This window comes from Vulpes lagopus, chromosome 5, assembly GCF_018345385.1.
Source record: "Vulpes lagopus strain Blue_001 chromosome 5, ASM1834538v1, whole genome shotgun sequence".
Lineage (NCBI taxonomy): Eukaryota > Metazoa > Chordata > Mammalia > Carnivora > Canidae > Vulpes > Vulpes lagopus.
In genome coordinates, this window is record NC_054828.1 from 98,593,120 (window position 1) to 98,606,428 (window position 13,309).

Genomic DNA, 13,309 nt, shown 5'->3' on the forward strand with positions numbered 1-13,309 from the left:
AATAGGTAAGAGAGCTCTTGAAAATTAAAAGTAATTGTACAAATAAAAAATGTGTAATAGGTAAAGTTCTAGAACATAGAGCAAATCCTATTGAGAACTCTAAGGGGAAAAGAGAGAGGCAATCAAGATAAAAACTCCAAACAGGGCAGCCCTGGTGGCTCAGCGGTTTAGCGCGGCCTTCAGCCCAGGGCATGATCCTGGAGACCCAGGATCAAGTCCCACGTCAGGCTCCCTGCATGGATACTGCTTCTCCCTCTGCCTGTGTCTCTGCCTCTCTCTCTCTCTCTCTCATGAATGAATAAATAAAATCTTAAAAAAAAAAACTCCAAACAATTCAAGTTCTGAGAAAACAGAGAAAAATGGAAAAATGGGTAAAAAAGAACTACCAGAGAACTAGTAGAAGAAAGTTCCCCAGAATGAAAAGTTTTCAAATTGAAAGAGGATACCAAGTGACACACAGGATAAAATGAAAGACCAGATCTAGACACATTATTGAGAAATTTCCATATACCTAAGCCAAACCACTTCCAGAGCTCAAGTAGAGGTCTCAAACAGGGGAATATCTGACTTTTCACTAGCAAATCTGATGTGAGTATGCAGAGGTATTCAAAAATCATCCCACTGGACTGAGCTCAGAGTTGTACACACTCAACATATGTTCATTATAAACAGACTTTTTCCCCATAAAAATACATTCTATATAAAGGCTGGACCAGTCTATCTTCCCTCACCCTACATGTTCCCCACACATAGATGCTCAGGACCACGATGACACATGGCAGTCATATAAAGTCTGTGGTGCCACTAAGAAACAAATCAAGTCCTAAGCCACAGTGGAGAAGGAAGCTGGGATTCTGGCCCAGCCGCTAAGCAACTGTCATCTGCCAAATCCCAGTTTGAGTGGAATCGCCACATTTTTAAATGTAGACAATTTTTTTTTTAATTTTTGGTTTCACTTGGTTAACCAAAGCAAACACAATTGTGCATCAAAGTGGTCCAGGAACGCCAGTGAGTAGGGTCTGTGATGGACTCACAGAACTCCTTGCTTGAGGATTACAAAAGCCATCCCATTGTGGGTAAGGCAGGGTCCCAGCACAAGGCTGCCACATTGTAAGGCTTGGGAAATTTGGGGCAAATTGTTACATTTTTCTATGTCTCAGTTTTCTCATATAGAAAACGGGGATCATGACAGCATCCGTCTCACAGTCCTTTATCCCTTCGGACTTCCCCAGCATCTGAGCAAGTCCTGCTGCTCTGCTCCTTACACTTGTGTATGAGTTTGTGAAGATACTAAAGTAAGAATAATGTCAACCTGAGTAGAACAAGACGAGCAATGTGAACCTGCTTCCTCAAAGCATACGCAATGCATCTAAAAAATGCATCCACTGTGATGACTAAAGGAGTGATTATCCCTAAAATGCTCCAGGAAGCACTCGGAACAAGGAGTTATTATTTGGTGATAGCCTGAACTACGGTCGCCTTTCTCAGAGAAACTCCCAACAGATGGATTCATGGCAGAGGAAGAATGGAGTTCATGAAATGTGGAGTATGGAAAAGGGACAGTGACCTGTACAAGCACTTGTGCTACATGGAATATCAAGTTTCAGGTGGAAAAACTCCTAAGGACAGCAAGTCGGCCATTAATTTTCCATACTTGACCTTTCGAGTGGTGCAAATGGTGCTCCCTAGAGGCAGGCAACAGGGCAGATGAAGCTCCTCACAGCTGCAGGCTGGGCACCATTTCTAGAAGTCCTAGGTGAGCAGACTGCTACAGGCAAGCTCCCTTCTTAAGCAGGACTCAGGCAGGCTCAGAGCAACTTGGAAGCAGTCTCCACTGGCAACAGCTTCACCACCACTCTCACAGCTGCCATGGCCACAATGCAGGGTTTGAAGAGACTGGGGTTTCCTACAGGGCTTTCCCAGCCTCTGATGACTTAGTTCAAGGGAGCTCTGTTCCTTGAAATGTTATCATCATTGCAAACATCTCATATCCCTAGGCCACACCAAAGGGGGAGGGATGCCTCTCCTATAGTACAGAAAACTCCAAACACCACCACATGCTCTTGGCTTGTCCATATGAAGATGTGACTAGAGACTGCCCAGGGTGGAAGGATTGGAGGTCAACTTCTAGATCTTTGTGCCTGAGAGACTCAGGGCCTCATTTAGAAATGTCTCCATAAAAGATGTGCAATGGGTTCTTATCTCTGAGGTCGCTTCCAACCACAGAAATCTCAGGACCCTCTCTTTATAAAGTGTTATTCTCAATACTACCATCACCACCTTCCCCTTCCTGCCAGTATAACCTCTGGAGGCCGCCTCACAGTGGAGTCCCTCGCAGCGCTGTAGTCTCAGTTACCTGGATGCTCCATGAGCTCCTGGAAGGTGCACACCTGATCCAGGTTATCTTTGCTCACTGCCCACGGCGACTCATCCAACATGTGTTCACAGAATTGAAGTAAATTCAAAATGGCAATTCTTTAAAATAAGCATTTCAAAAATTCATGTCATGTGCTACTTATCTAGAGTTGTACTGGATCTTTAGCTATTTGCTCTTCGGGGAAAAAGGCAGCAGACGTACCTTTTAAAAAATAAATGTTTAAATTTCAGTTGTTAAAAATGTAAACTGCCATGGAAACATACACAAAAAAATTTAACTATTTTCACACCCACCCAAAATGCTGCAAACTTATTTTTTAAGACATTTGTGAGTCAAATTATATCCTGAAGAGTCATCCAGATAACTATATCCTATGTACAGTCTTGGTCTTCAGCCAGACAATTAATTACTCAGCTGATACACCCCCACTGTCCTTATATTGACCACTTTGTAACAATCAACACTCAGAGCTGACAAGATGCTAAACTGATGAGAACAACAAAATTCCAGCCTTTTCTTATATACAACAGCAAATATATATAAAGGAAAAATAATCTGCAAGTCATTATTGGTATTTGCTACCCTCTGGTGGTCAATCTTGGGAATTTTCTACACAGGAAAACAAAACCGCACATATTTCACAGATGGCCCCTCTGAGGATCATCCAGACCAAATCCTTTATCCCTTCGGACTTCCCCAGCATCTGAGCAAGTCCTGCTGCTCTGCTCCTTACACTTGTGTATGAGTTTGTGAAGATACTAAAGTAAGAATAATGTCAACCTGAGTAGAACAAGACGAGCAATGTGAACCTGCTTCCTCAAAGCATACGCAATGCATCTAAAAAGAAGCAGACAACTGACACAAGATGAGCCCCATTTTCAACTCTACAACTCCCTGTGATAACAGAGGACTGGCCATATTACAAAAGTGTCAATAGAATAAACATCAACCAATTTGGCCTCATCAATTTCAATGATACACACACACTTGTGAGTACCATACATTTTCAAGACATTGCTCTAGGGACCCCACACCCTACCTCACTCTGCCCTCCCTTACACCACACTATTTGATGAAGCAGAGGTCTCCCTGTGCTCATTGTCAGAGTGCTTCCATTTCCATCCAATCCCATTCAGTTCAGTTCCCACACCAAGCCCTCATGCATACAAGGCCCTATAGAGATGCTTCTTATTCAATCCTTAATGCTGGGCAAGGACCAGGCTCTGGAGGACCAGGCTCTGGAGGACCAGGATCTGACCTCTCCTTATGCACTCCTGCCTAGGGAGTTTTCTAAAATATGTGTCCATTGAAAAGGTGACTGCTTTTCTTTAGAACATTACATAGCTCTCCATTAACTACTAAATCATATATGAATGGATCCCCCTTGTGTTCAGAGTCTTTGTAATGGGATGGGTGGGTGGGTAGATAGATAGATGGATAAGTGAGTGGAGCATTGGATAAATGGATGGATGAATGGATGGAAGGGGATAGGTGGATAGATGGACAGACAGAAGGATGAATAGACAGGTTGGTATATGAGTGTATAGATTGATAGAAAGATGGATGGATGGATAGAAGGAAGGAAGGAAGGAAGGAAGGAAGGAAGGAAGGAAGGAAGGAAGGAAGGAAGGAAGGAAAGAAGGGAAGAGTATACTTTGTGACATTTAGTGCTCTATTAGGCCCTACACTGAGACTAAATAAAATCACATGATCTGTGCCCACTAAACATTCTATTAATAATGATAAAAATGAGATCAAACTAAGTCACAAGAAGGAGAGATAAACATAAAATGCTTCCAGGAGAAAACTAAAGTACGTGACCTTATAGCAAGAATTAAACAAAAACTTGATAGTTTTATAATGATAGCTACAGGAATTAAGGTTATTAATTTAAAGGGACTGAGTGAGCTTCAACTCAGAGAAAGGTGTCACAGCATCTGGTTCATGGTTTTCAGGGTAGTCAGGCTGTCAAACTCCAACACCAGCTGCCCAGCCCCAGCCCCAATTCCACCCAGTGACTAAGTACACAGGCCTGGCCCTGTAGAGTCAGAGGCAGGAGCCAAACACCAGACTGAGAACACACATCTGGGACATCTCTGGGGATGTGCCAAAGTCTGGGTGAAGCAGAAGACTCAAGGTAAGACCTTGAGAACAGCAGGAACACACAGCTAGCTCTGCTCTATGTTCACCCGACACAGCGTGGGCACAAAATATTTTGCACCATCATGGCCCCTGTGGTTTGAAGAGCCATCTTTGATTCCGAAGACTCAGATATCCCTCACCTCCTCTTCGCTGTTGTTCTACTGCTCCATGAAATTTTATAGTCAGAAGGTCCTGAAAAGGTCATTCAAGGCCACGACATCCCGAAACCCCTATCAATAGGGAGACTCTCTTGAAAAAGTGGACTCTACCACCTTCCTCAGGCCTTTTCTTCATGTCCAACAATGCTCACTGTCAGAAAAGGTCATGTTCCCATCACAAGTTCTGAGTGTCCCACGTGAAACCAATTTCTGCCTTTTGCTTTCCCTTCAGCCCCAGGAAATAGGAAAAGCTATCTACCATCATACATACCACAACCTTTTATGACTCAAAGATGGTCATTCACTCTCTCCACTCTTCTCTCAAGACCATGTGTCCTTCACTGAACCCCAGGAAGACAGCCAGATGGCACAGACCTCACTGTTCCCCATCCCATATACACAGCCAACTGTGACCACAGACATTTTTCAGCCACATCCAGGCTCAGCTTCATGAGTCTCCACTGTCAGCTTAAGCACCACTACCACAGATGGCTGAGTACGTGTTATATACCCAGTTTGGTATCCTCACAGCTTCACAGATGTTGTTTTCATGATCAATAATCCTAAACTTAATTATATAAGCTCCCCTATCCCTTATAATCATAATACCAGTCTCCATGTATTGATGATTTAGTGCATGCAGGCACTGTAGAAGCCCCTTCCAGGTACTGACCCACTCAGGCCTTACAATAGCTCTATGAGGGAGTGCTGTCATTATTTTTAGAGGTGTGGAGAGGCTCAGTAACTTGCTGAGGTCATCCAGAGGCAGGCTGCAAATCCAAGAGGCCAGTTTCAGAGTCCATGCTATTAATGGTCTTGCTGTGGTCTAGAATAAGCACAACATTCCAGCTGTTTCCATGTCAATCCCACATATCTCAACCAAACAACTTTATGTGGGGCATCATCCCTTTGCCTGCTTCAGCAATGGCACTAGGATAAAGTGATGCTCGCACCAGATGCAGTCCTGATTAGGGGCAGTGGTGAGGGTCTTCCTAACCTAATGATTCACAGGCCAGCTCGTGGCCTTCTGAGACTCAAGTTGTAACTCAGCTAATTCAGCAGCTCATGAACATGCCCAAGCATCTCCAGCTTCTTAGTATTCATGTACTTCATTGCCCTGTCCCTATTCCCATTGAATACAACCATATTTTTCAATACCATCTCCATGTCAGTCTTATCTACACAACATGCTATGACCATCCTTCCATATATGGAGCCATCTCCCTTAACAAGGACCAGAAGAATCAACCTATGTATATTCAGTGCCCACCTTGGGCAAATTTCTTTAACATCCTCCTGCTTCCGTTTCCCCACATACCAATGGAACCCTCTCAGAGCTGTTATGAGGAGAAATGGGTTAACACTTGTAAAGTACATATTACACGTAGAGTCAGAAGGAGGAGATAGCAACATCTTTCTTTCCCATCACCCTGGAATAGGCTGAGGGTTTGGGGTGTGGGGCACAAGACAGACATGTATTAAACACTTACCTCTACCAAGAACTATGTCAGGTGTTCAATTTGTGAATTTTGATTCATTCTTTTTTAAAAAGACTTTATTTATTTGAGAGAGAGAGAAAGAACAAGCAGGGGGAAGGACAAAAGGAGAAGCAGACTCCCCACTGAGCAGGGAGCCCAACTCGGCTCAAACCCAGGACCCTGAGATCATGACCCGAGCCGAAGGCAGATGCTTAACTGGCTGAGCCATCCAGGAAACCCTGATTCATTCTTCATTCATTCCATCAGCTCCTATTTGCTCTGTTCCTACTCCATGTGGGAAGCTGAATACCCAGCAGTAAATGCGGCCAGCAGGACTCTGGTTACATGGATCTTTTAGGCTAGCAAGGACACAGAAATGGCTCTATCACACCATTAGCTGGTCAAAACTGGCTAATGAAGTGAAGAAACACTTCAAGGAGAAGTGCAGTGCCTTGAAAACATGACAGAGGGATGCCATGTAGGCTGTGACCTTTCTGAAGAAGAGACACTTGCCTGAGCTCTGACGGGGACATGAACACTATGTGAAAAGCGAGAGTGGGCTGGCTAGGCAGCACGATGGCATGTGAACAGAAGGCTGGGTGAGAGGTCATGCAAGGTGCTGGAGATGGGAAAAGAACTTGGGCCATGACCATGGAGGAACTAGGAGGCCAGAACAGTGACAAGGTGGCTGGGATGGGGCCAGAAATCTGACTGTATCCATCTGCTCTGTGCAGCGGTTCTCCAAATGTGATCCCCAACCAGTAATGTCAGCATCACCGGGGAACTTGCTGGAAATGCAGACTCACTGGCGCCAGCATCAACCAGAGCTGCTCAGAACTCTGGGAGAGGGACCCAGCTACTTTGTAGCACCTACTTTAAAAGACTACAGAGACTCTTTTGAAAATGGGGAACCAGCTTGTCTTACGCTGAAATATTTACTTACATGCAACATCAACCCAACAGGATGGCCTAGACCTCCTTCATATTTCACACTCCTTCTACTTCTGCCTCCGAAATCACCAGTGACTTCCCCAACTTCCTTCCTCTTTCTTTTTTTTAAATTTAAATTCAATTAGCCAACATATAGTACATCATTAATTTCAGATGTCATTTTCAATAATTCATCAGTTGTGTATAATACCCAGTGCTCATCACATCGCATGCCCTCCTTTATGCCCATCACCCAATTACCCCATCCCCCACCCACCTCCCATCCAGCAACCCTGTTTGTTTCCAGGGTTAGGAGCTTCTCCTGGTTTGTCTGCCTCTCTGATTTTTTTCTCATTCAGTTTTCTCTCCCTTCCCTTCCTTCCCCCTTCTAAAAAGGCTTCCCAGCCTCCCCACTTAGGCTACAGAGCTCTCCCAAGCCCCTACCTCCCACCCCAGCCAAAAGTCTTGGTTTCCGTTTCCTTTTCCTTTTGTTCCTGCTAATCATTTAACCTGGCAGGACACTTGGAACACAAATTGGAGGAAAGCTTATTAAGGCAAGTCTTTAAGAAAAAATCAGAAAGTACTGAGGAACTATGAAAATGAGAGATAACCATGAAAAATAAGGCATCTGGGCAAAGTTTAAAAGGATGGGGCATGCTCAGCCTTGAGCAAATGTCACCACGGGGAGCCACGGTGACAGTTTTCTAATACATAAGGAATGCACGTAGGAGAAAAGGATCCATTTTTCCACTCATCAGCAAGAACAGAACAAGTGGGACCATCTTAGGTTTCAGCTGAGAAAACATCTGTCATGTGTTTGAGCCATAGGAGAGGAGGAGCTGCCAAGAGGACTGGTGAGATCATCCTTGCCCGAGAAGCTTGCGATGAGATCACGGTGGCCAGGGCCGCTGTCCATCACGGCTGGACCACATCGGCAGTGCCCAAACTATGCAGCCTTCGGGGCTCACAGGCTCTGAGAGGGGATCTCCCTGTTACAGGGCAAATCTACTTCCTGGCAGGGCAGGTGCTGACTCATGGCCACTCTGTTTTGCTTCAGATACATAAGGATCAGAAGGAAACTATGTACTTCTGCAAAACCTTTCAGACTACCTTGGTACCTGGAGTCCAAGATGACATCTGTTTCAACAAAAGCACATTTATTCCTTTTTTAGAGCTAACTCCTATCTTCCCAGTAACAGCAGCATGGCAATGGGCACCACATCACTGACAGATCTGAGCTACTAAACATTTGCTCTGTGCCAGCACTGCACACACCTCTACTCACTCATGCTTTACCTCACAATGTCCATTTTACAGATGAAGAAACTGAGGCTTAAGGAGGCCTCCTGATTCGCTGAGACCCCACTGCCAGTCATGTCCAGGCTGAGATTTGAAGCCTCAGGTCTCTGTTCTATGATCAAGATAAGGCCTCTGTGTTGCCAATGTTCAGTAGAATGGAGAATGAGTGCCTTTTAGAAATCAGCCCCCCTGTCTCCTCTCTCCCACTCTTCCAGCTCCAGATCTGGAGATACTTAAAATCAAGTCTCTTCCAAAAGGCCCTGCCACTTCCCTGCCTCTGCTATCCTGTGCCTGCTCCCTCAGGACTCTGCTACTAGCCTGGATGAGCTAATGGGGCTGATGGCAATGTGGGCATCCTTCACACACCATCACCCACTCAGAAACATAAAGCACAGGCTTTCTGCATTGTTTTATAGCCAGGAGCAAGTGCTTTCATGTTCACTGAGAGCTCTCCTCAGAGAGACCCCAAGGCCACTACCAGCAGAGGAGCTAATGTGCAGATACTGCCATCGAGGCACCAGATAATCCCGGATCTGATTTTTGTCCCAGCTTCTCTACAATGTCATTCTAAGCTCAATGACTTCTCCCCCTTTGCCTCTTTCTGAAGTCCTGAAATGGCTGAAATAGTTTCTCTACAGACTTGAAGAAGTCTTCATTAGCACTCTGATGCTGTGCTAGAGCCTTGGCCTCATCTCTCTGCCTTCATCACAAGGCTTCCCTGGGGATCTTGTTCCTTTGCCAGACAATTCAGCTAAGGGGACCAACCAGCTGAGCCATTCCTGATGTAAGACTTCAGAACTCAAAACCCCTTAAGAACTACCAGAAAACAAGTACAGGAAGCAGTGCCTCGGGCATGAGGACATTCGCTTAATACTACCCAGGGTGGGTGTCTATAGTATCACAATTGTACCAATTGGTAGGAAAGCAAAACACAAGGAAACTCCTATCAAGCAGGCTTCCTAGACAGCAGGACCAACTTGGTGGAAAAGAGTGAAAAAGAATTTTCCTTCTAGTCAGAAAACTGTGTGCTGAGGCCAGGCCTGGAGTCAGGTGAATGAAATTTATTCCTTCTTGATGGAAAAGTTGGATTCAAGTTACAATGTATATTCATGGGTTTCTTAATTTTTCTTCCAACTTCACCAAGCTCAGTGAAGCTTAAAGCAGGCTTTTCCCTCATGCAAAGGGATGGAAAAGGCCCAGAGAACAGACAATGCTGAGCCTTGAGGAGGAGGAGATGGGGAAAGAGAAGGAAGAGAAAGAAGAGAAGGGCTTTCCAGAACTTTCCTCTCCTGGCCTCTCTTTCCAAATCAGTATTTGGGAAGGTGTGGGAAGAGGGGAGGTTAAAGATGTCTTCTGGGGGTCTGGTTTCATGGACTCTTAAGTTGTGAGGCTGAATGCCACACTCCAAACAGTCACATGACCATCAAATCTCCCCAGTGAACTCAGCTGAGACATGCTGGCCTTCCCTCATGTGTCAGCTCTTTGCTGCTTTTCCAGCAGATGCATTTGTTCTGAATGACCCAGTCCCTCCAGGGTCATCTTTTGTGGCTCTTTCACCATAATGCCTATGTTCTATCCCCCATAATCAGCAGCACATCTGAGATACAGATGGATAGGATCCCATGATAAGAAGGGTGCAGAAATGTTCTCTGTGTGTGGTCAACTGGTACCTCTTCATATCTAACCATTAGCCCTAGCTACATTATACCAACTGTGGCTCAGGAAGCTCAGCTTCTGAAATTGCTACCCATCCCTGGAACATGCAGAGAACAAACTGCAATGTAAATTAAAACCAGAGTCAACTACCTTCATGGCACCCATAGCTTGGAAAGTCACAGCTAATCTCGAAGGAGTCAGCGCTGCCAGCATCGCATTGAATCTTGCACTCTTGTTCTTAATAGGTGAATGGTATTGCCCATCTGGAGCCACAGAACCAAACCTATGGGAAGGAAGAGGTAGGTGGAAAAGGGGGTAGAGTTAACACAGAGGAAGAACATGGCCCCACTAGAAATAGTGCCGTATGCATACACAGGGTTTCCAGATGCAGGAACCACCCTGAGAGTTGGGGTAGGGCAAGAGCCTCCCCAGGAGATTCTGACCAAGGCTTGACTCAAGGAAAGTAGAAGCAGGTTTCATGCCACCACCAGCTCATGACTAAGCAGTGGCCCTTGTCACAAAACAAGCATGAGGACCACCAACATTAAACCAACACTAGAATGTGAAGACCACACATCAATCCACTCTTTTGTTGTTGATATATAATTCACATTCCATAAAATTCCCCCCTTTAAAGTGTGCAATTCAGTGGTTTTTAGTACATTCACAAACTCATACAATATTACCACTGTCCAATTCCAAAACATTTCATCATCTCAAAAAGAAAACTCATACTATTAGCAGTCACTCCCCATACTCATCATACTCCGGGCCCTGGCAACCATTACTCTACTTTCTATCTCTACGGATTGTCTATTCTGGATGTTTCACATCAGTGGAATTGTACAATATGTGGCTTTCGTGTCTGTCTTCTTTTACTCAGCTCATTGTTTTCAAGGTTCATGCATGTTGTAACGGTGTGTCAGTACTTTATTTCTTTTTATGGCCCAGTGATATTCCTTTGTATTGAAACACCATATTTTGTTTCTCCATTCATCAGTTGACAGATATCTGGGTCATTTCCCCCTTTATGGCTATTATGAGTAATTATTCTGTGAACAATTGTGTACATGTTTTTGTGTGGACATGTTTTCAATCCTCTTCTGAACAATGTTTTCACAAATACCTAGGAGCAGAATTGCTACTGGCTCATATGAAAAATTTAAACTTTTGAAGAAGTGCCAAACTCTTTTCCAAATTAGCAACACCATTTACATCCCCACCAACAATGTAAGAGGGTTTCAATTTCTCCACATCCTCACCAACCCTTATCATGGCCTCTTTTATTATAGTCATCTGACAAGGTGCAAAATGGTATCTCATTGTGGTTTTGATTGGCATTTCCCTAATGACAATGATGTTGAGCACCTTTCCATGTGCTCATTAGCCATTTGCTTATCTTCTTCGGAGAAATATCTATTCAGATTTTTGCCCATTTTTCAACTGGGTCATTTGTCTTTTAATTGTTGAGCTATAATAGTTCCTTTTATATTCTGGATAATGTGTGTGTGTGTGTGTGTGTGTGTATAGCAAATTATATAGATAATATATGTATCAAATACATTACAATATATACAATTTCCAAATATTTTCTTCTATTCTGTGCATTCGCTTTTCACTTCCTTCATAGTGTCCTTTGAGGTGCAAAGGTTTTTAAATTTTGATGAAGTCCAATTTTTCTCTTTTTTTCTTTGGTTCTTGTACTTTTGGTGCTTAAATAAAGGTCACAGAGATTTACACATATGCTTTCTTCTAAGAGCTTTACAGTTCTGGCCCTTACATTTATATCTGTGATCTATTTTGAGAAAATTTTTGTATACGGGATGAAAAAAGAGTCCAACTTCATGCTTTTGCATGTGGATGTCCAGTTGTCCTAGCACCATTTGTGCAAAAGACTATTCTTTCCCTCAACAAATTGTCTTACTATCCTTGTTGAGTATTAATTTACCATAAATGTAAGACTTTATTCCTAGACTCTCCATTCTCTTTCATTGCCCACCTATTATCCTTATGCCAATACTACAGTGGGTTTTTCCTTTGTTCTTTCTTTTTTGTTTCCCACCTGCTTTCAGGGGGATCCACTATAATATGACACCATCTTAATTACTGTAGATTTGTAGTAAATTTTCAGATCAGAAGAGTGAGTCTCCTATTTTGTTCTTCTTTAGCAAAACTGTTTTGGTTATTCTGACTCTCTTGTGCTGCCATATGAATTTTAGCATCAGTTTCTCAATTTCTGCCAAAAAAAAAAAAAGGCAACTGGGATTTTGACAAGGATTCCAATGAATCTGAACAACTATTTACTGGTCCATTTTTTATCAACATCCCAAAAATGGGGCGCCTCCTTCAAAATACATGTGTTGCCACTACTGCTCTCTGACATATTGGGGGCAGCTTAATATGCCAATAGAATGGCTTAAAATCAAATCCTGCTTATCAAAAAAAATCTACATATTCTCATGTCTTCTATGGGCCATGTAGCTCACTATCATTTTTCTTTCTGGCTGGATCTAACTTTCTAATCTATAGTATATTGGATGAATGCTAAGCCAATGAATCTAGCTTCTGGCAGACTGGTCAGGCCCCTGAGATCTCATGAGGGTGGGTCACATATGAGGAGCTCTACATCTGTGGTTTTCTTTCCATCTTCTCCATCTCCCAGAGTGGAGAGCTGCTGCTAAGTGACCAGAAAATGTGCAGATGCCTCTGAGGAAGACTGGTGGTGCTCACACCTGCTGTTGTGGGTGCTGGTGACTCCTGAGGGGCCCTAAGGTCTTCCCCACACATCAGGATAACTGCAAAGATGCTTTCTTTATTTACATTTTATTTCCTACCAATTCCCAGGGCCATGAGGGGGGCAGAATTTACCAGAATGGTCCTTTTAAAGTTTGTTTCCCACACATTTTCCCTAAACTTTTGGCATCTATGACATCTATCTGCTGGCAAGAGCTTTCAGGCAATAAAAAAGAGTGAAATGTTAAAGGAAAATCTATAGTAAAGCTGACTATGCAGAGCTTGCTTGTTTGCTTGCTTTTTCACAGATTTCAGTTTGACTAAAGGTCAGGATTTTTATTGGATAAATGAAATGCTGTTGAGAAAAGTAAGGCAATTGGAGTTTCTTGGCCTCCACAAAGTGTAATGTGAACCCCTAGAGCTTCACTCCTAAAATGCACCTGAAGAAGTAGCCTTCACCTCACGGTTTAACCCACCCTGACATCGGTGGAATACTGGGAAATGACACTGAGCACCTCTGACATTATCCATCCAAG

At 43.6% G+C, this 13,309-nt stretch overlaps 1 protein-coding gene across 1 annotated transcript in view; it reads right to left on the bottom strand.

Annotated features, from left to right (window-relative positions):
- ACOXL (acyl-CoA oxidase like) overlaps positions 1-13,309 on the bottom strand; it is a 351,756-nt gene that overhangs the window by 287,887 nt on the left and 50,560 nt on the right. Inside the window, exon 9 of the mRNA XM_041756084.1 lies at positions 10,191-10,323. Coding sequence (XP_041612018.1) covers positions 10,191-10,323 — 133 coding nt within the window. The remainder of the gene's footprint in view (positions 1-10,190; positions 10,324-13,309) is intronic.